This window comes from Pseudophryne corroboree, chromosome 2, assembly GCF_028390025.1.
Source record: "Pseudophryne corroboree isolate aPseCor3 chromosome 2, aPseCor3.hap2, whole genome shotgun sequence".
Taxonomy (NCBI): Eukaryota; Metazoa; Chordata; class Amphibia; order Anura; family Myobatrachidae; genus Pseudophryne; species Pseudophryne corroboree.
Window position 1 is genome coordinate 536,486,685 of NC_086445.1, and position 23,943 is coordinate 536,510,627.

The 23,943-nt window shown below is 46.8% G+C and overlaps 1 protein-coding gene across 4 annotated transcripts in view; it reads right to left on the reverse strand.

The window, feature by feature from the left end:
• The window catches only part of SPOCD1 (SPOC domain containing 1), a 493,492-nt gene that overhangs the window by 95,730 nt on the left and 373,819 nt on the right, over positions 1-23,943 (reverse strand). For all 4 annotated transcript variants that reach the window (XM_063954236.1, XM_063954237.1, XM_063954233.1 and 1 more), the window contains exons 9-11: positions 18,355-18,463; positions 11,934-12,069; positions 9,488-9,626 (exon numbers count right to left, since the gene is read on the reverse strand). In XM_063954236.1, coding sequence (XP_063810306.1) covers positions 9,488-9,626; positions 11,934-12,069; positions 18,355-18,463 — 384 coding nt within the window. The remainder of the gene's footprint in view (positions 1-9,487; positions 9,627-11,933; positions 12,070-18,354; positions 18,464-23,943) is intronic.

Sequence of the window (23,943 nt, forward strand, 5' to 3'; positions counted from 1 at the left end):
AGCCCGTTCCGGCTCCTGCCGGTCCGGCAATACTGCAGGCTTCGCCTGGTCAGCCCGTCCCAGTTCCATCCGGTCCAGCAATACTCCAGGACCAGCCTGGTCAGCCCATCCTGGTTCCAGCTGGTCCAGCAATACTCCAGGACCAGCCTGGTCAGTCTCCTTTGGTTCCAGCCAATTCAAGTATCCTCGGATCCAATCCAGTCCTACTCATCCAGCCCAAGATTTCTCCAGTTTCAGTCAGTTCAAGTTCATCCGGACTCAATCTGGTCTCGTCCATATGTCCGATTCAGTCTCCTCCGGTCCCAGTCGGTTCAAGTTCATCCGAACTCAATCTGGTCTCGTCCATATGTCCGGTTCATTCTCTCCCGGTTCCAGCCGGTCCAGCAGTATTCCAGGTCCAGTCTGATCAGTCCGTCCTGGTTCCAGCCGGTCCAGCAGCAATTCTACAAGTCCAGCCTGGTCAACCCGTCCCAGCCAGTCCAGCAATGCTCCAGGACCAGCCTGGTCAGTCTCCTTTGGTTCCAGCCAATTCAAGTATCCTCGGATCCAATCCGGTCCTACTCGTCCAGCCAAAGATTTCTCCAGTTTCAGTCTGTTCAAGCTCATCTGGACTCAAACCGATTCCAAGCATTGGTCCGAGTAAAGAACTTCCACCATCTAGTTCTAAAATTAGACTTCAGTCTGTCTCTGATTCTGTTTCCTTGTCTTCCAGCACTGAGTCCACAGCTTCTGCTGGGAATTCTAATACCTCTTCTCCTCAATGTCAGGATAATTTTGCTGTAGCCGCTAAAGTTAAGAAAAATCCCAAGGCTATTAACTTGAAGTCAGAATGTGCTACAGAACTGGATGCAAATCTGAGTACAGCTTACTCAGCTTTGTCCCTAAGCTTTTCTGAGCAACCTAATGTTCCATCTGCTGATTTGGATACAGGACTTCAGGCTAATTTCGCTGAGGATACCGAAGTTACTTCCTCAGTCCAGTCACCAGAGTCGTTTACCTCAGTCGCAGACGCAAATGTTGCAGCTTCGGGGAGAATTACTAGCATCTCCATCCAGAAGAAGATTTCAAGTGATTTCTCAGTCTTATTTGAGGATTTCAGCCAGACTACTTCAGAAGGGATAGTTTCTCATCAACCTGACGTTCCACAAACTAACTCCAATCTAGCTTCTGAGAGTGCATCATCGGTTTCAGCCTCTAAGCTTTCGTCTGATGCTTTACCACCTATTTACTTTGATGGAGATTTATTGCAATATGCCGCTCTGGTTGATCAATTTCTCTCTCTGATGGAGTCGGATCCTTCGGGTGCAGTAACTCCTTCCAACGTTACTCGATATCTGTTCCTGGCTTTCAGAGGAAGCGCTCTGGAGTGGGCCAACACGCTTTTTGAGGGTAATGATCCTGTGTTCCATGATTTACAGACTTTTAGTAATGCTGTGGTTAAAGAATTTAGTCCTAAACCTTTGGAATCTGACTCCGTAAAAGAATCATGCTCTAAAGGGAATGCAGAAGGAAGTTTGTGCTGTCCTCCCAGGGATAATCTAAGTATCTCCTTCGGTAAGAATCCAACCATTAAAATTGGTCATGTAGGAGTCTCTCCTAACCCAGAGAATTTAAAACTCCAGTGCACTTCCTTTTCATCTGCAAACTGTGTATCTAAGGGAGATTCATATCTTCCATTAGACTTGGACTCAGACTCTGAATTTGATCCAGTTCATGATGCTACTCCTTACAGGGGAGGTCCCATGTTTTCTAAGGAAGTTTTTTCTTTACAGGAGATTCCGCTCTCCCTGGTCAAAACCAAATGTTCCCGTAAGAAGAAGAGGCATCGACGAAGGTCCTAAGTTATTCTGTATGAATTTCTCAAGTTACTCTTAAGATTCAAGATGGGTGTCCGGAGTCCACCCTTGAAGAGGGGGATACTGTCACGATCCTGACTGTAGTTTTCATATTTGGTGACTTACCTCTGCCATCTCTGTCCTGGATCCTGCATTTTTCTGCTCACTGGAATAAACAGCTTGCCAATACCATGAGTTTTCTGAGTGCTGAGTTCTCTGCCTGGAAGGTAATAGTTAACGAGCTCCACCTGTGGTGATTAATCTTCTGTGTGAGTCTAAGTTCAGCAATCTGAAGTTTAGGCCTAAAAGCCAGCATCCTCTCTTTGTTTGCAGAAGTTCAGGCTTCAGTGTTCTCTCGGCCTGCTAGGCCTCACTCCACATCACAGCCTAGTCTAGAGTACTCACATGACAGTGACTGTTCACCTGACCCAGAGCTGTCCAATCCTGTGACAGCCTGAGACTCTATGAATCACCTGACACTGCTCACCAATCACCAAGGACCAGGAAGTATAAATCAGGAGACTGAGTTGGAAACTCTGCCAGTTCCTTGTGTCACACACAGCTCTGTGTGAGCTTTGAAACTGAGCTCCCTAAAGGTAACCCTTGTACTTCAGTTCCTGTAAAAACTCTGTTCCTTTGCTACCCAGTTTGGATTACATTTGTGTTACCATTGATATCCAGTATTTCTACAGTTTCATCTTAAAGACACAGTTGCAATATTCCATAGTTTCATCTTAAAGTCACAGTCGCAGTATTCCACAGTCTCCACGTAAAGGCACAGTTGCAGTATTCCATAGTTTCATCTTAAAGTCAGTTGCAGTATTCCAGTCTCAACTTAAAGGCACAGTTGCAGTATTCCATAGTTTCAGCTTAAAGTCACAGTCGCAGTATTCCACAGTCTCAACTTAAAACCACAGCTGCAGTATTCTACCGTCTCATCTTAAAGTCACAGCCGCAGTGTTCTTCAGCCTCGTCCTAAAGTCACAGCCACAGTCATCGTTCTACTTTCAGTTGCGTTTCCAGTTATATCCGGTACCAGCCCGGATTACAGTTGCATCTCAGTCCCACCGGTAACCAGCCCGGTTCTCAGTTTTACCAGTAACCAGTCCGTCTTACTATCTCGCCAGTAACCTTGAGTACATAAGCACCTACTCCTGTGACACTATATCCAGTACAGTCTCACCTATACATTCATCATCCTGCTATCAAAGTCCCTGGTGATCCAGTGGTCAGGATACGGCTTTCACTGCTGAGGCCCGGGTTCAATCCCCGGTCAGGGATTGCTCCTTCTTCTCACTGATTCCTACAGACCAGCCTAATATTCACATAGTCCTCCAGTTGCCCGCACAGACTTCACTAACACCGGGTTCACAAAAACCACAGTCATGACACCCTTCCCCCAATCAAAGCCAGCATGAGCCATTCATTTACATACAGTAGTGTACCGGCAGTGTTGTATTTGTCATTTACCAAGCAGTACACCCAGTTCGTGAAATCACAAGTCTCACAGAGGGAGGGATTAGTGGTGGGAAGGCTGCCTATTAAAGCTATGGGGAGGCTCAGGAAGAAATAAAGTAAACTCAATCTCATAAAGATAACACTCTCGTAATTTGAAAAGCCACACTTGTATTGTATATTTGTGAAAAAGTATCACCTAAAGCTTTTTCTAATTTTGACTGTATATCTGCGTGCATGTCTGAGGCTGCATACAAAGTATTATAGAACTTGTTTTGAGAAAATTAGAAAAAACCGGTGGATGCTAATTTTTACACAGATATAAAGCTACTTTTTAAACAGATATACAATACAAGTGTGACTTTTCAAATTACGAGAGTCTTATACCCCAGATAGAGCATCTCCAGAGATGGACTCAAGGAGGACTTCACCCAATTGATGATCCAGCCGTGAAACTGAAGATCTATCCTGAGATGGAGATGATCGGAGTACATCTGGTAACAGGGCCAGAATAAGAGGATCATCCAGGTAAGGAAGAAATCTGACAACCTTCGTCATAAACGAGCTGCCGTGACCGACATGCCCTTCATGAAGACACAAAGAGCTGTAAAAAGACCAAATGGCAACACCCGAAATTGGTAATGTTTCTTCCTAACCTTAAACCAGAAGAAGGGCTGATGACTGAGCAAGACAGGAACATGCAAATAGGCATCCTGGATGTCCAAAGAGGCCATGAAAACCCCTGCTCCAGGGCCAGAATGATGCAACGCAGAGACTCCACACGGAACCTGGGAACCCGTAAGTACCTGTTGAGGGTCTTCAGGTTGAGGATAGGCTGGAAGGAGCCCTTCGGCTTCTGAACCAAGAAGAAACTGGCATAGAAGCCTATGCCTCTCTGCAACTGGGGAACAGGAACAATTACCTTGAAGGCCAAATGAGAGTGATGCTCCCAGGAGGATAGAGTGTAACCTTGGGAGACTATGCTTCGAACCCAGGAATCCGTCATGATTGCCATCCAGGGCTCTGAGAAAAGCAGAAGCCGGCCTCCCACACTGGGATCCTCCATGTGGAGGCCTGTCCAGTCATGTGGCAGGCTTGTCTTCTGGCTTGATGAACAGACGTCTGGTAGACCAGGGCTGTTTAACTTGGTGCTTGGAGCTCTTGGAGGGAGAACCATAGAACCTAGAAAAATATTGGCCTTTGGCTTTCCCTTGCGGACGAAAGGAGTAGATGCTCACTGCAGAAGGAAGGAAGGCTGTCTTGGACGTCTCCACCATGGCCACAATCTTGTTCAATTTTATACCAAAGAGAATATCATAGGAATACGGAAGAGCCTCTAGGGCCTTCTGTGTCAGCACACCAGGAACAGAGCCAGAGTGCTCTCCTAGCCGACACGAAGGAAGCAGACATCTTGGAGGTTAGGATACCAGTGTTTATTGCCGCCTAACCAAGATAGGGTACTGCCATCATAATAAACGTACCCAGAGACAATAAATTATTTCTAAGGGTACCCGAAGAAAGACCATCCTTAGGGTGTCTACCCAACTGCTGATGGCCTTAGTCGCCCAAGCAGATACTAGGGCCGGACACTCGACAGCATTGGAATGAGAATAAATGACCATAAAGAAAGCTTTCAACTACCAATCTATCCAATCCTTAAGAGAAACCGTGTTATGGATAGGGAGGGTAGATGTTTTAACAAGGCGGGCAACGTGTGCGTTTACTAGGAAAGAAGATTTCCACTTGGACTGATTCAGGAATCAGATAAATAGCCGCAATGAGATTTGAGACATGAGAACGCCTGTTCAGAGTAACCCAAGCCTCCGCCAAGATCCTCAAACTGAGAAGACATAGGGAATACAACGGGAACCTGCTTCTGACATTTGAACTGCTTTAATCAGGGACACTACATCAACGTGAGACACAGAATACTCTGGGATAGAGGAATTCTCCACATCCGAGTTAATTGATACAGTTTCCTCCTGCTCAGAAAGCCCAGAGTCTGAATCCGAACCAGACTGTGGAGTAGAGGCTGCACGCCTGGTAAGTCTGCGTCTGGAAGGGCAGTCTTTACCCATTTGTTGGAAAGAAGCGGACACCTGCCCCAAACCATGCACTGTCTATGAGAAGGAGTACCTCCACGATGGCTCTACAGTGGGCGGTGAAGATCAGACAGCGCAACCGTGGCAGACTAGCCCCTGTATAGCAACCAGCCTGGGTGGTGGGCACAGGGGTAGCAAGCCGATCCAGCGACTGCAAAATTACTTGCAAAAGAGAGGTAACCCAAGCCGTTTCCTGGTTGGAAGCAGTGGCCGAGAGTAGGAAGGAGCTTTCTGTATAACCTGCCTGCTGGAAGTGAGGTATACAGGGAGATCTTGTCATGGTCCTCCGTGCGGCCCGTGCTGGATGCAGGTCCTGGTCATTGCCAGGAGTCTGGGACGCTGCGTCTCTTCCAGCAGCTAGAGTCACTGGTCCCCACCCGGGGCCTAGCAACCTAGACACAATGGACGCGCTGCAAGTCTAGTTAATCACTGCTCCCTCTCGCTGCTGGTAGCTGATTGGTGCAGCTACCCTACATATTCCCTCCTGGCCACTACCCCAGTGCTGGTTATAGTTTATAAACCACTGACTCCAGACACCTGTCCAGATTGATTTCTGTGGATAGATTTCTTGCATGTCTGTGACCTGACTCCTGTCCTGCCTGCTTCCACCTTAAGATTTGTATGGCATCCTTCATCTGCCATTACCAGTGCTTCGGCTTGCAGCCTGCATAACTTCTACACAGTATAACACCTGCCCTGATTGAGATTGTATGCAACCCTTGACGCACTCCCAATGCTGTAGTGTGCCTCACTCTAAGTCCTTTCTCAGTGTTACCCAGGGTTTTCAGTCTATTGTGTGTGCTCCTACTGCCGGATGTATTAAGTCCAGAGGGCCAACTAAGTACCGTTGTACGTATCAAGCACTAAGGGAACAGCGGAGGGTTGCTATTGGTGGAAGACCCTCTTGAGGACTCTAGGAGTCTCAAGCCAATAGTTCTGGAGTTCCCCTCAACATCAAGCAAGTCCAAGCTTCCTAAGGTATATCAAGTCAGAGAATTCCTACGTTCCTCAAATCCAAGAACCACAATTCTAAGCAAGTCCAAGAGTCTAAACATTAAGCAAGTCCAAAGTTCCTAACAGATCTGGAGCCTATGTAAGTCTCTGGAGACTTGTGGAAGCAACTGGAAGAAGGGCGCCAGAGAAATAATTTGATTTGATGAATTTTAGTACCAAAAGGGGACAATTAACCTGACATGTGTCACTATTGCAGTGTCCAAATTGGTGGTGCGCCCAGAGTCAGAGAACAATATATGTAACTGTAGTAGAGAAAACAAGACTCTTGTGTGGGCGCACTCGTAAATGTCGGTAAATACAGAGCAAAAATACTATTTAAAACATCACTTTTAATAGCTTGCCACTAAACTGATGGTTGACTCACTGTACCCCACTTGGAAATTATACGAGGAGAAATGAATAAGAAAAAAATATAATAAAGAAGAGGCTATAAAGATAGCTTACATTTTAGTGTATACCGAAACCTTAAAAAATTATTAAATGTTCTGGTAAATTTAACCCTTAATTGGGAATTGGGGGTAAACAGCCACATATCTGGCCTGTACCCTGCCACCCTGACCAGTACAGTGATTGTATTAATGGGGCCACGAGTGGCTAAACGGAGCACCGTGCCCCACCTGGGTTGAGGCAGCACCGTATCCTTTGATAGGAATATAGCAATATAATATGTCACTTAAAGAGGGTTCCCCTGGTAAATGGTGCACACTGAAGAACAAGAGTGAAAGAAGAAAAGGGGTGCTTCTGCTGTTGGTGTTGAGAATTACTCCAGTCCTGGTAGATCCTACAACACCCGGTATTCCCAGCAAGTCACCCTCCAGGTACTGACCAAGCCCAGACCGCTTGGCTTCCAAGATCAGACGAGATCGGGCATATGTGGTGTGGTATGGTAGTAGGGTCTAGGGCTAGTGGAGGCACCAATGAGAGAGCACCGAATAAGAATATTATTGTAGCGGTCTCATCTGGGACAGAATCAAAAATAAATAATGAAAGTGAAAATAAAGATGGGTGAATCTGCTGTCTGTATTAGGCAGGAAAAGACCTGGATCTCAGATGAGAGTTCACCGAATAAGTAAAGTCACAGAATAATAAATTGAAAACAGGTGTGCAACAGGGGTGGTGACATAATGAATATGGATTCAGTATCATGCAATCAGTTAGAATAATTACATTCTGCACATAGCATTGTGCTGAAACCCTACCCTCTTAATTAGAGGATAACATTGCTACCAAATTTTGCTTAATGCATAAATTGCTAATCCTTCACCAGCAAGCTATAATAGCTGAAGATGTTAATGTCCAGTACTCATTAGTGTATTACACCAATAGATATTGCTGATTCCACAATACACCAAACACAATTCACCATAGTCATTTGACTTTCTTAATTAGAGGATAGCATTGATACCCGAATTTGCTTAATGAATAAATTGCTGATCCATCACCAGCAAGATATTATAGCTAATGATGTTAGTGTCCAGTACTCATTAGTGTATTTCAAGCAATAGATATTGCTAATTCCACAATAAACAGTACACAATTCACCATAGTCACTTGATTAGGTCAGAAAAGCATGGTAAGTTCTGTCCTAACATGCACAGCAATAAATTCTGCTTTGGACATGAGATCGGGGTTGAAATAGTCACTTTCTGCACATAGCATTAAAATAGAGACCCCGCCCTCGTAGTTAGAAAATAATCTGGGTACTGCAATTTGTATGCTAATTAGATACCGGACAATCGCCATCATGATGTCATAGCTAATAATATCAATGTCCAGTCTCCAGATGAAATATTCCTATATACTGTGGGTATGCGCCCACTATGAACTGAAATCTCAAACACTCTGCAATGTCACAGCTGGGAGATAATAACGCCGTGTAGTATAAAGAATTACCGGTACGTGCCCCTAAAATCTGGGGCAGCACCTGTGTGCTGTGTTGTGAATTATCAGTTAGCAGTGAAGTATTACACTAGGAGCCGGACAAGTCATTGTGCAGGAAGCTCCGAGACTCCTCAGGCTGTTACCAGGACCCCGGACCGGGATCAAGTACTGCTGGTGCGGTGCTCCTGGTCTCAGGTGGGATAGTGTCTGGAAAACGTTTCGCCCAACAAGCGGGCTTGTTCACATCCTAGTAAGGTTGACCTGCCCACACAAGACACTTGTGGAGGCTGTCAATGTGTAAAATGGCTGCTCCGCTTCTCTGTGAAGGAGGGCAGGGTGAGGATGAGTCAACCTGTGGCGGGATGCCTGTAAAGAGAGAAAGCATCAAAGTGTGGGGGAGGCGCTAACAGGGATAGTCTAACTCCCCCTACTGACATTGATCCCAGGGCAAATGGCAGCCACCTTTGTAGTGCCGCGTTACCTAGCTGTCCTTGGGGTCTAGTGGGGGTGAAGGTGACCTGGACATCCACTATCAGCACAGCCGATGGTCTCCCGCAGCGGCGGTGACAGACGCTATCATTCTTGCAGGGAGCAGCATGTTCCTGGGGGAACAGACAGACAAGCCCAACCCAGAGCTTAATGAGGACATGGACTGTCACCGGTACTGAGGCTATTTCTATTACAGGACTTTGCCCAGGACTAAGTTAATAATGCTACCCTGGAACAAGACTTTAAGGCGGAGACAAAGGTTAAAGGGGTCTCCGAGTAGCCCTACTGCAATCGGGGAGCTGCTGTTAACTGTACCCTCATGCGTCCGGCTGCAGCTAAGGGTTCCAGACTGGGGTTGACGAAGTGGCAGTGCTTATCGCTGTCCGCTCAATAAATAAAAAGATGAGAGGCTACTAAAAGCAGTCCCCCTAAAACGGTGCCTGCATGCACCAAACAAAAAATGGCCTGCCTGGAACTTGGGGCATAGGGAGATAAGGAGCCTGGGTTGCTGCCGGTAGAAAAAAGTTAACTGTTTGGTACCCAGACATCTACTCAACCTATACCCCACTATGAAGCCTGTGTCTCCTATGGCATGGAGAAGAAAAGTGTGTTTAGCTCAAATTATTTAATGCTATCCCATAACATAATGTACAGCGTACTAAAATATTACAGCTTTTGTGTTGATTTTTTGCTACAAGTAACACTACTGACCTGGCATAGGTGGGTGTTATAGCCAGACACTTTGTATGCTGTAACTTTGAACTGCTTTATAGAAAACATGTTAATGAATCCTTTCCACACAGCAGAACATGAAGAAGGTATCCCTTGAAGTTCAGTACTCACAGCATATCTGGAAGAGGAAAGCATACACAGAGTGATGGGAGGGTTACACACATAAGGAATCACTAAGTTGGAAGCATTTGCACAACGAATTCAGGCTTAAAAAAAAAGGACTTGCCGATAAAAATAAATATATGTGTACCTCCAACTTAAAATCAGTAGTAATTGTCTCAGGTATACATCAAGCATATAAGTGTGTATACTTATTTCTAACAAAAGCAGAGATTTACACTAAGGGGGTCATTCTGAGATGGTCGCTCGCTGCCGTTTTTCACAGCGCAGCGATCATTTTAAAAAATGGCAAATCTGCGCATGCGTATGCACCACAATTCGCACACGGTGTACATGGAGCATAGTGGTTTTGCACAGGTTCTAGCGACGCTTTCAGTCGCACTGGCGGTCGCAAGAACATTGAAAGGAAGTGGGAGTTTCTGGGTGTCAACTGACCGTTTTCTGGGAGTGTTTGGAAAAACGCAGGCGTGGCCGGGCGATTGCTGGGCGGGTATCTGACGTCATTACCGTGTCACTCGTCGCAGCAATCATTGCACAGGATAAGTAACTACAGGGCTGGTCTTGTTTTGCACAAAATGTGTTTGCAGGGCTAGTCTTGTTTGCACAGGCGTTCGTACTCCTGCAAAGCGAAAATACACTTCCCGTGGGCGGCGACTATGCGTTTGCACGGCTGCTAAAAACTGCTAGCGAGCAATCAATATGGAATGACCCCCTAAATCATAGTATTTACAACATAGGGGGGAATGCCTACAACTTCAAAGATTTTTTTATTTATTGTGAAACAAACAACAAATAGGACAAAATAATAGAAAACTTCAGCGTGCATAACTATTCACCCCCCTAATATCAGTACTTTGTAGAGCCACCTTTTGCGGCAATTACAGCTGCAAGTCGCTTTGGATAAGTCTCTATGAGCTTGCCACATCTTGGCACTGAGATTTTTGCCCATTCCAGGCAAAACTGCTCCAGCTCCTTCATGTTGGATTGTTTCCGCTAGTGAACAGCAATCTTCAAGTCTGACCACAGATTCTCAATTGGATTGAGATCTGGGCTTTGACTAGGCCATTCAAACACATTTAAATGTTTCCCCTTAAACCACTCGAGTGTTGCTTTAGTAATATGCTTCGGGTCATTGTCCTGCTGGAAGGTGAACCTCCATCCCAGTCTCAAATCACAGGCAGACTGAAACAGGTTTTGCTCAAGAATATCCCTGTATTTAGCACCATCCATCTTTCCCTCGACTCAAAACAGTTTACTAGTCCCTACTGCTGAAAAACATCCCCACAGCGTGATGCTGCCACCACCATGTTTCACTGTGGGGATGTTGTTCTTGGGGTGATGGGATGTGTTAGGTTTGTGCCAGACATAGCGTTTTCCTTGGTGGCCAAAAAGTTACATTTTAGTCTCATCTGACCAGAGTACCTTCCTCCATACATTTGGGGAGTCGTCTTATATGCCTTTTGGCAAACTCAAAACGTGCCTTCTTGTTTTTAACACTAAGTAATGGCTTTTCTCTGGCCACTCTTCCATAAAGCCCAGCTCTATGGAGTGTACGGCTTATTGTGGTCACATGCGCAGATACACCAGTCTCTGCTGTGGAACTCTGCATTTCCTTCAGGGTTACCTTTGGTCTCTGTCCTGCCTCTCTGATTAATGCACTCCTTGCCCGGTCTGCGAGTTTTGCTGGCCGGCCCTCTCTTGGCAGGTTTGTTGTGGTACCATGTTCTTTCCATTTGAAGATGATGGATTTGATGGTGCTCCGTGGAATCACCAAAGGTTTGAATATTTTTTTATAACCCAAGCCTGACGTGTACTTCTCAACAACTTTGTCCCTGACTTGTTTGGAGAGCTCCTTGGTCTTCATGGTGTGATGCCTCTTGCTTAGTGGAGTTGCAGCTTCTGGGGCCTTTCAGAAAAAGTGTGTTTATACTGACAGATGATGTGACACTTAGATTGCACACAGGTGGACTTAATTTCACTTAAGGTAGGTAATTGGTTGCGCCAGAACTTTTGAGGGGCTTAATTGCAAAGGGGGTGAATACATATGCACATGCCAATTTTCAAATTATTATTTATAAAAATTATTTTTTATATAAATTTTGCTCATTTCACTTCACCAACTTATAGACTATTTTGTGCAGATCCATCACATAAAATTCAGATTAAAATTTTTTCTAATTACAGGTTGTAATGTTACAAAATAACTAAAAACCCAAGGGGGTGAATACTTTAGCAAGGCACTGTACAGGTCTATAGATCTTAGTAATCAAACATAATGATAACCTAATTTACATCAAAACCCAACTTTTTCAGGTTCTCTGTGGTCTCTCCTGATTGTGAAGAAAGATTATCCATGCTGTTGTTTTCCGATGTGATTTTTACTGGTGATGTCAACTGTATTAACTGGCTGAGATCCATCTCATCTGAAGGTTGTATTTTCCCTATGAAACAGAATAACAGTGTGTTAAAAACATCCTCTTAGATTTGTATTTTATTAACCTTGATTATGGCAAAAAAATAAGATTTTAAACCTACCGGTAAATCTTTTTCTCCTAGTCCGTAGAGGATGCTGGGGACTCCGTAAGGACCATGGGGTACAGACGGGCTCCGCAGGAGATATGGGCACTATAAAGAACTTTAGAATGGGTGTGCACTGGCTCCTCCCTCTATGCCCCTCCTCCAGACCTCAGTTAGAGAAACTGTGCTCAGAGGAGATGGACAATACGAGGAAAGGATTTTGTTAATCTAAGGGCAAGATTCATACCAGCCCACACCATCCACACCGTATAACCTGGAATATACGCAACCAGTTAACAGTATGAACAAAAAACAGTATCAGCTAAAGACTGATCTCAACTGTAACATAACCCTTATGGAAGCAACAACTATATACAAGCCTTGCAGATTTTGTCCGCACTGGGACGGGCGCCCAGCATCCTCTACAGACTTGGAGAAAAAGATTTACGTCCAAGAGGATGCTGGGGACTCCGTAAGGACCATGGTGTTTATACCAAAGCTCCAGACCGGGCGGGAGAGTGCGGATGACTCTGCAGCACCGACTGAGCAAACGCAAGGTCCTCATCAGCCAGGGTATCAAACATATAGAACTTTGCAAAAGTGTTTGAACCTGACCAGGTAGCTGCTCGGCAAAGCTGTAAAGCCAAGACGCCTCGGGCAGCCGCCCAAAAAGAGGCCACCTTCCTAGCGGAATGGGCCTTTACCGAATTTGGTAACGGCAATCCTGCCGTAGAATGAGCCTGCTGAATCGTGTTACAGATCCAGCGAGCAATAGTCTGCTTCGAAGCAGGAGCGCCAACTTTGTTGATTGCATACAGGACAAACAGTGCTTCTGTTTTCCTAACCCGAGCCGTCCTGGCTACATAGATTTTTAAGGCCCTGACTACATCCAGGGACTTGGAATCCTCCAAGTCACCAGTAGCCACAGGCACCACAATAGGTTGGTTCATATGAAATGAAGAAACCACCTTAGGCAAAAATTGAGGACGAGCCCTCAACTCTGCTCTATCCACATGGAAAGTCAAATAGGAGCTCTTGTGAGACAAGGCCTCCAATCCGGACACCCGCCTTGCAGATGCCAAGGCCAACAACATGACCACCTTCCAAGTGAGAAATTTCAATTCAACCGTTTGAAGAGGTTCAAACCAGTGAGACTTCAGGAACCGTAACACCACATTAAGGACCCAAGGTGCCACTGGGGGCACAAAAGGAGGCTGGATGTGCAGCACTCCCTTTACAAAAGTCTGGACTTCTGGGAGAGAAGCCAATTCCTTCTGAAAGAAAATAGACAGGGCCAAAATCTGTAACTTAATGGAGCCTAATTTTAGGCCCATATCCACTCCTGTCTGTAGAAAGTGGAGAAAACGGCCCAGATGGAAATCTTCCGTAGGAGCATTCTTGGCTTCACACCAAGAAACATATTTCCTCCAGATACGGTGATAATGTTTTGCCGTCATCGCCTTCCTAGCCTTTATCAGAGTAGGGATGACTTCCTCCGGAATACCTTTCCCAGCTAGGATTCGGTGTTCAACCGCCATGCCGTCAAACGTAACCGCTGTAAGTCTTGGAACACGCAGGGCCCCTGTTGTAACAGGTCCTCCCTGAGAGGAAGAGGCCATGGATCTTCTGTGAGCATCTCCTGAAGATCTGAATACCAGGCCCTTCGAGGCCAATCTGGAACAATGAGGATTGTTTTCACTCTTTTTTGTCTTATGATTCTCAATATTTTTGAGATGAGAGGAAGAGGGGGGAACACATAGACCGACTGAAACACCCAAGGTGTCACCAGGGCGTCTACCGCTACTACCCGAGGGTCCCTTGACCTGGCACAATACCTCCGAAGCTTCTTGTTGAGGCGTGACGCCATCATGTCTATGTGAGGAATTCCCCAGAGACTTGTTATCTCTGTAAAAACGTCTTGATGAAGTCCCCACTCTCCTGGATGGAGATCGTGTCTGCTGAGGAAGTCTGTTTCCCAGTTGTCCACTCCCGGAATGAAGACCGCTGACAGAGCGCTTACGTGATTTTCCGCCCAGCGAAGAATTCTGGTGGCTTCCGCCATTGCCACTCTGCTCCTTGTCCCGCCTTGGCGGTTTACATGAGCCGCGGCTGTGACGTTGTCTGATTGAATCAGAACCAGTAGGTCTCGAAGAAGATTCTCCGCTTGTCGTAGGCCATTGTATATGGCCCTCAATTCCAGTACGTTGATGTGTAGACAAGCCTCCTGGCTTGACCATAGCCCCTGAAAACTTCTTCCTTGTGTGACTGCTCCCCATCCTCGGAGGCTCGCGTCCGTGGTCACCAGAACCCAGTCTTGAATGCCGAACCTGCGACCTTCTAGAAGCCACCACAGGAGAGACACCCTGGCCCGGGGAGACAGGCTTATCTTCTGATGTATTAGTAGATGGGACCCTGACCACTTGTCCAGGAGGTCCCACTGAAACGTCCTCGCATGAAACCTGCCGAAGGGGATGGCCTCGTAGGCTGCCACCATTTTCCCCAGAACTCGAGTGCATTGATGAACAGACACTCTTTTTGGTTTTAGCAAGTCTCTGACCATGTTCTGGAGGTCCTGGGCTTTTTCCATCGGGAGAAAAACCCTCTTCTGTTCCGTGTCCAGAATCATGCCTAGGAATGATAGTCGAGTCGTTGGAATCAATTGTGACTTTGGCAGATTGAGAATCCAACCGTGTTGTTGTAGCACTCTCAGGGAGAGCGACACGCTCTTCTGCAATTGATCTCTCGATCTTGCTTTTATCAGGAGATCGTCCAAGTATGGGATAATTGTGACTCTCTGCATGGAATCGGCCAAACTGAATGGCCTCGTAGGCCGCCACCATCTTCCCCAGCAACTGAGTGCATTGATGAATTGATGCTCTCGCTGGTTTCAGAATTTGTTTTACCAAACTCTGAATTTCCAGAGCCTTCTCTTCTGGAAGAAAAACTCTCTGTAATTCCGTGTCCAGAATCATTCCCAAAAACAACAGCCGCTTCGTCGGATTCAACTGTGACTTCGGCAGGTTTAGGAGCCAACAATGTTGTTGCAGAACTGTCAGGGAGAGAGCAATGTCCTGCTCCAGCTTGTCTTTGGATCTCGCCTTTATCAGGAGATCGTCCAGGAAAGGTATAATTGTGACTCCTTGCCTGCGCAGGAGCATCATCATCTCCGCCATCACTTTGGTGAAAATCCTCGGGGCCGTGGAAAGCCCAAACGGCAACATCTGAAACTGGTAATGACAGTCCCGTACAGCGAATCTCAGGTACGCCTGATGAGGAGGATATATGGGGACATGAAGGTATGCATCCTTTATGTCGAGTGACACCATAAAATCCCCCCCTTCCAGACTGGAGACTGGAGATAACAGCCCGGAGCGATTCCATCTTGAATTTGAACTTTTTCAAGTACAGGTTTAGGGATTTTAGATTTAAAATGGGTCTGACCGAACCATCCGGCTTCGGGACCACGAACAGGATCGAATAGTACCCTTTCCCCTGTTGGACTAGGGGAACCTTGACAATCACTTGCTGTTGACACGGCTTTTGAATTGCAGCTAACACTACTTCCCTCTCTGGGGAAGAAGCTGGCAAGGCCGACTTGAAAAATCGTCGAGGGGGCACCTCTTCGAATTCCAGTTTGTAGCCTTGGGATACAATATCCATCGTCCAAGGATCCACGTCTAACAGAACCCAGACCTGGCTGAAGAGTCAAAGACGTGCCCCCACTGGTGCGGACTCCCTCAGTGGAGCCCCAGCGTCATGCGGTGGATTTAGTAGAAGCCGGGGAGGACTTCTGCTCCTGGGAACTAGCTGGAGCAGGTGCTCTCTTTCCTATACCCTTACCTCTGGCGAGGAAAGATGAGCCCCGACCTCTTCTGGACTTATGCGACCGAAAGGACTGCATCTGATATTGTGGAGTTTTCATTTGCTGTGGGGGAACAAAAGGCAAAAAGGTAGATTTACCCGCAGTAGCTGTGGCAACCAGGTCCACGAGACCTTACCCAAATAAAACTTCACCTTTGTATGGCAAAACCTCCATATGCTTCTTTGAGTCGGCATCACCCGTCCATTGGCGGGTCCACAAGGCTCACCTAGCAGAAATCGCCATGGCGTTGGCTCTCGAACCCAGCAGCCCAACGTCTCTTTGAGCGTCCCTCATATATAAGTCTGCGTCTTTAATGTGGCCTAAGGTCAATAAAATGGTATCCCTGTCTAGGGTATCAAGGTCAGCTGACAAGGTATCTGTCCAAGCTGCAACTGCACTACACACCCATGCCGATGCTATTGCCGGTCTGAGCAAAGCACCTGTATGCGCATAAATAGATTTTAAAGTAGTTTCCTGTCTGCGATCAGCAGGATCCTTGAGGGTTGCCGTGTCCGGAGACGGTAGCTCCACCTTCTTGGACAGGCGTGTTAAAGCCTTGTCCACCCTGGGTGAGGATTCCCAACGTACCCTGTCCTGTGCAGAGAAAGGATACGGCATAAGAATCCTTTTGGGAATCTGGAGTTTCCCAAGCTTTTTCAAATAACTCGTTAAGATCATGGGATGGGGGAAAGGTTACCTCAGGTTTCTTTTCCTTATACATGTGCACCCTCGTGTCAGGGACCGAGGGGTCATCTGTGATATGCAAAACATCTTTTATTGCAATAATCATCTAATGAACACTTTTGGCCACCCTTGGGTGTAACCTCGCATCATCGTAGTCGACACTGGAGTCAGAATCCGTGTCGATATCAGTGTCTGCTATTTGGGATAGGGGACGTTTTTGAGACCCAGAAGGGCCCGGTGACCCAGTAAAAGCGGTGGATTGACCCCAGCTTTTTCTCTGGACTCTGCTTTGTCCAATCTCTTATGTAATAAGGTCACATTTGCATTTAAAACATTCCACATGTCCATCCAATGAGTCGGCATTGCCGACGGAGACACCACAATCATCTGCTCCACCTCCTCCTTAGCGGATCCTTCCGCATCAGACATGCCGACACACTCGTACCGACACACACACACAGGGATATAGTTATAAGGAGACAGTTCCCCAATAAGGCCCTTTGGAGAGACAGAGAGACAGTATGCCAGCACACACCCAGCGCCAACTCACACTGGAAAATAATCTCCCAGATAATAGCGCTTTTATCTTAATCACTGTGTTAATACACTCACTGCGCCTTACAAGTGCCCCCCCCTCCTCTTTTTAGCCCTGTGTCACCGTGTTCAGCAGGGGAGAGACCGGGGAGCCAGCTTCTCTGCAGATCTCTGTGGAGAAAATGGCGCTGGTTAGTGCTGAGGGACCAAGCTCCGCCCACTCAGCGACGGGCTTCGGTCCCGCTCAAAGTATCACAAAACTGGCGGGGGATGTATAGAATTACTGCCTCCGCAGTGTCTAACCTTATAATGCCAGATTTAGAGGTTTTTATTGCTGCCCAGGGCGCCCCACCTGCGCCCTTCACCCATCAGTGCCCGCTAGTGTGTGTAGTGTGTGGGAGCAATGGCGCTTACCTCAGTGAAGATCTGAAGTCTTCTGCCGCCTTGAAGTCTTCTTTTATTCTTATACTCACCCGGCTTCTATCTTCCGGCTCTGCGAGGAGGCTGGCGGCGCGGCTCTAGGACGAACAGCGAGGGGAGACCTGCGTTCCGACTCCCTCTGGAGCTAATGGTGTCCAGTAGCCTAAAAAGCAGAGCCTATGACTTAAGTAGGTCTGCCTCTCTCTCCTCAGTCCCACGATGCAGGGAGCCTGTTGCCAGCAGTGCTCCCTGAAAATAAAAAACCTAACAAAATTCTTTATCAGAGAAACTCAGGAGAGCTCTCTGCAGTGCACCCAGTCTCCTCTGGGCACAGGATCTAACTGAGGTCTGGAGGAGGGGCATAGAGGGAGGAGTCAGTGCATACCCATTCTAAAGTTCTTTATAGTGCCCATATCTCCTGCGGAGCCCGTCTATACACCAAGGTCCTTACGGAGTCCCCAGCATCCTCTAGGACGTAAGAGAAATATCCCACAACGACTTTGTCCCATGGAATCTATTTTGTTAATCTTTCTGGCATTGTCGGGACATATGCTATTCTACAAGTGGGGTTGCACATCCTTGTATATCAGCCTATTTCCTGTATAGCAGAAAATGTGTATTTGCGCATGTGTTGTGTGTGCCCGTGCACAGACATCTGCCCAACTCAGGCCCTAAATATGTGAAGAAATTGCTGCAACGCTCATCTTACCCATGCAGATGAGACAATTCACATCCAGAAGGTGGCTCTTATGGTTAGCCGTGGTGTTAATCTCTGATTTGTCAGAATTTGCACAATCTTGGCGGTACCAAGGTGAATCCTATGAAGAAATTCAGTAGATTATTTATACTTTATTCACAACCATATAAAAGAACAATTGTAAATACACCCTTTCATTGGTAATGGTAATATGACAGCTTAATGAGAAGATGCCCGCTGTTCCAGAGTGTGCATGCTTCACCCCTTTCATTAAATTCTACTTTTCAGCTTTTCTCCAGAATACTGCTGGGCTTATGGCTTAAGACGATCATATAAAGGAGTGGACATCGGACTGCTCCTTATTAAATGTGTCAATTTGAATGTTTTAAGGTTTTCATTATATGGGCTGGAGTGCTCCTGCACTTTTCCAAAGGGAAAGATGTACGTAAAGAACAAGCCCGATCTCCACCAGCTCAGATCTCATACAGATGGCAAGTACTGTATGTTTATGGATTTAAAATGGCTGTGCGTCTTTTGCAGTACAACGTATGTCCTTAAAAATATGCCCTCTCCATCCTTTTATTTTATTTGAATAAACTCATTTATGAGCTGCTCCATAAAAATAAGAATTTACTTACCGATAATTCTATTTCTCGTAGTCCGTAGTGGATGCTGGGGACTCCGTCAGGACCATGGGGTTTAGCGGCTCCGCAGGAGACAGGGCACAATAATAAAAGCTTTAGGATCAGGTGGTGTGCACTGGCTCCTCCCCCTATGACCCTCCTCCAAGCCTCAGTTAGGATACTGTGCCCGGACGAGCGTGCATAATAAGGAAGGATATTGAATCCCGGGTAAGACTCATACCAGCCACACCAATCACACCGTACAACCTGTGATCTGAACCCAGTTAACAGTATGATAACAACGAAGGAGCCTCTGAAAAGATGGCTCACAACAAGAATAACCCGATTTTTGTAACAATAACTATGTACAAGTATTGCAGACAATCCGCACTTGGGATGGGCGCCCAGCATCCACTACGGACTACGAGAAATAGAATTATCGGTAAGTAAATTCTTATTTTCTCTAACGTCCTAAGTGGATGCTGGGGACTCCGTCAGGACCATGGGGATTATACCAAAGCTCCCAAACGGGCGGGAGAGTGCGGATGACTCTGCAGCACCGAATGAGAGAACTCCAGGTCCTCCTCAGTCAGGGTGTGCCCATGACCAAGTAGCAGCTCGGCAAAGTTGTAAAGCCGAGACCCCTCGGGCAGCCGCCCAAGATGAGCCCACTTCCTTGTGGAATGGGCTTTTACTGATTTTGGCTGTGGCAAGCCTGCCACAGAATGTGCAAGCTGAATTGTACTACAAATCCAGCGAGCAATCGTCTGCTTAGAAGCAGGAACACCCATCTTGTTGGGTGCATACAGGCTAAACAGCGAGTCAGATTTTCTGACTCCAGTCGTCCTGGAAACATATATTTTCAGGGCCCTGACAACGTCAAGTAACTTGGAGTCCTCCAAGTCCCTAGTAGCCGCAGGTACCACAATAGGTTGGTTCATGTGAAAAACAGAAAACACCTTAAGGAGAAATTGAGGACGAGTCCTCAATTCTGCCCTGTCAGAATGAAAAATTAAGTAAGGGCTTTTATATGATAAAGCCGCCCATTCTGACACACGCCTGGCTGAAGCCAGGGCTAATAGAATCTTCACCTTCCATGTGAAATATTTTAATTCCACAGTGGTGAGTGGATCAAACCAATGTGACTTTAGGAAACTCAAAACAACATTGAGATCCCCAAGGTGCCACTGGAGGCACAAAAGGAGGCTGTATATGCAGTACCCCTTTTACAAACGTCTGAACTTCAGGCACTGAAGCCAGTTCTTTCTGGAAGAAATTCGACAGGGTCGAAATTTGAACCTTAATGGACCCTAATTTTAGGCCCATAGACAGTCCTGTTTTCAGGAAATGTAGGAAACGACCCAGTTGGAATTCCTCTGTAGGGACCTTCTTGGCCTCACACCACGCAACATATTTTCGCCAAATGCGGTGAAAATGTTTTGCGGTTACATCCTTCCTGGCTTCGACCAGGGTAGGGATGACTTCATCTGGAATGCCCTTTCAGGATCCGGCGTTCAACTGCCATGCCGTCAAACGCAGCCGCGGTAAGTCTTGGAACAGACAAGGCCCCTGCTGGAGCAGGTCCTTTCTTAAAGGTAGAGGCCACGGTTCTTCCGTGAGCATCTCTTGAAGTTCCGGGTACCAAGTCCTTCTTGACCCATCCGGAACCACGAGTATCGTTCTTACTCATCTCCTTCTTATGATTCTCAGTACTTTTGGTATGAGATGCATAGGAGGGAACACATACCCTGACTGGTACACCCACAGTGTTACCAGAGCGTCCACCGCTATTGCCTGAGGGTCCCTTGACCTGGCGCAATATTTGTCTAGTTTTTTGTTCAGGCGGGACGCCATCATGTCCACCTTTGGTTTTTCCCAACGGTTTACAATCATGTGGAAGACTTCCCGCTGAAGTCCCCACTCTCCCGGGTGGAGGTTATGCCTGCTGAGGAAGTCTGCTTCCCAGTTTTCCACTCCCGGAATTAACACTGCTGAGAGTGTTATCACATGATTTTTCGCCCAGCGAAGAATCCTTGCAGTTTCTGCCATTTCCCTCCTGCTTCATGTGCCGCCCTGTCTGTTTACGTGGGCGACTGCCGTGATGTTGTCCCACTGGATCAATACCGGCTGACCTTGAAGCAGAGGTCTTGCTAAGCTTAGAGCCTTGTAAATTGCCCTTAGCTACAGTATATTTATGTGGAGAGAAGTCTCCAGACTTGATCACACTCCCTGGAAATTTTTTTTTTTTTTTCCTTGTGTGACTGCTCCCCAGCCACTCAGGCTGGCATCCGTGGTCACCAGGACCCAGTCCTGAATGTCGAATCTGCGGCCCTTTTATAGATGAGCACTCTGCAGCCACCGCAGAAGAAAACACCCTTGTCCTTGGAGACAGGGTTATCCGCTGATGCATCTGAAGATGCGATCCGGACCATTTTCCCAGCAGATTCCACTGAAAGGTTCTTGCGTGAAATCTACCGAATGGGATCGCTTTGTAAGAAACCACCATTTTTCACAGGACCCTTGTGCAATGATGCACTGATACTTTTCCTGGTTTTAGGAGGTTCCTGACTAGCTCGGATAACTCCCTGGCCTTCTTCTCCGGGAGAAAACATCCTTTTCTGGACTGTGTCCAGAATCATTCCTAGGAACATTAGACGTGTCGTCGGAAAAAGCTGCGATTTTGGAATATTTAGAATCCACTCGTGCTGTCGTAGAACTACTTGAGATAGTGCTACTCCGACCGCCAACTGTTCTCTGGACCTTGCCCTTATCAGGAAAGCGTCCATATTTCTTTTAGGAAGAATCATCATTTCGGCCATTACCATGGTAAAGACCCGGGGTGCCGTGGACAATCCAAACGGCAGCTTCTGAACTGATAGTGACAGTTCTGTACCACGAACCTGAGATACCCTTAGTGAGAAGGGCAAAATTTGGACATGTAGGTAAGCGTCCCTGATATCCAGTGACACCATATCGTCCTGGTTCGCTATCACTGCTCTGAGTGACTCCATCTTGATTTGAACCCTTGTATGTAATTGTTCAAATCTTTTAGATCTCACCGAGCCGTTTGGCTTCAGTACCACAATATAGTGTGGAATAATACCCCTTCCCTTGTTGTAGGAGGGGTACTTTGATTATCACCTGCTGGGAATACAGCCTGTGAATTTTTTCCCAATACTGCCTCCCTGTCGGAGGGAGACGTTGGTAAAGCAGACTTCAGGAACTTGTGAGGGGAAGACGTCTCGAATTTCCAATGTACACCTGGGATACTACGTGTAGGATCCAGGAGTCCACTTGCGAGTGAGCCCACTGCGTGCTGAAACTCTTGAGATGACCCCCCACCGCACCTGAGTCCGCTTGTATGGCCCCAGCGTCATGCTGCGGACTTGGCAGAAGCTGTGGAGGACTTCTGTTCCTGGGAATGGGCTGCCTGCTGCAGTCTTCTTCCCTTTCCTCTAACCCTGGGCAGATATGACTGGCCTTTTGCCCGCCTGCCTTTATGGGTACGAAAGGACTGAGACTGAAAAGACTGTGTCCTTTTCTGCTGAGATGTGACTTGGGGTAACAAAAGTGGATTTTCCAGCTGTTGCCATGGCCACCAGGTCCGATGGACCGCCCCTTTATACGGCAATACTTCCATGTGCCGTCTGGAATCTGCATCACCTGACCACTGTCGTGTCTATAAACATCGTCTGGCAGATATGGACATCACATCTACTCTTGATGCCAGAATGCAAATATCCCTCTGCGCATCTCGCATATATAGAAATGCATCCTTAAAATGCTCTATAGTCAATAAAATATTGTTCCTGTCAAGGGTATCAATATTTTCAGTCAGGAAATCCGACCAAGCCCCCCCAGCGCTGCACATCCAGGCTGAGGCGATTGCTGGTCGTAGTATAACACCAGTATGTGTGTATATACTTTTTAGGATATTTTTCAGCTTCCTATCAGCTGGCTCTTTGAGGGCGGCCGTATCTGGAGACGGTAACGCCACTTGTTTTTATAAGCGTGTGAGCGCCTTATCCACCCTAAGGTGTGTTTCCCAACTCGCCCTCACTTCTGGCGGGAAAAGGTATACCTCCAATAATTTTCTATCGGAGGAAACCCACGTATCATCACACACTTTAATTTATCTGATTCAGGAAAAACTACAAGTAGATTATTCCCACCCTACATAATACCCTTATTTGTGGTACTTGTAGTATCAGAAATATGTAACACCTCCTTCATTGCCCTTAACATGTAACGTGTGGCCCTAAAGGAAAATACGTTTGTTTCTTCACCGTCGACACTGAAGTCAGTGTCCGTGTCTGTGTCGACCAACTGAGGTAAATGGGCGTTTTTACAAGCCCCTGACGGTGTCTGAGACGCCTGGACAGGTACTAATTTGTTTGCCGGCCGTCTCATGTCGTCAACCGACCTTGCATCGTGTTGACATTATCACGTAATTCCTAAATAAGCCATCCATTCCAGTGTCGACTCCCTAGAGAGTGACATCACCAATACAGGCAATTTGCTCCGCCTCCTCACCAACATCGTCCTCCTACATGTCGACACACACGTACCGACACACAGCACACACACAGGGAATGCTCTGATAGAGGAAAGGACCCCACTAGCCCTTTGGGGAGACAGAGGGAGAGTTTGCCAGCACACACCAAAAAACGCTATAATTATACAGGGACAACCCCTTATACAAGTGTTTTCCCTTATAGCATTTTCACATATGTAATCATATCGCCAAATAAGTGCCCCCCCTCTCTGTTTTAACCCTGTTTCTGTAGTGCAGTGCAGGGGAGAGCCTGGGAGCCTTCCTCACAGCAGAGCTGAGCAGGAAAATGGCGCCGTGTGCTGAGGAGAATAGGCCCCGCCCCCCTAAAACGGCGGGCTCTTCTCCCGGAGTTTGTGAGTTCTGGCAGGGGTTAAATACATCCATATAGCCTCAAGGGCTATATGTGATGTATTTTAGCCATAA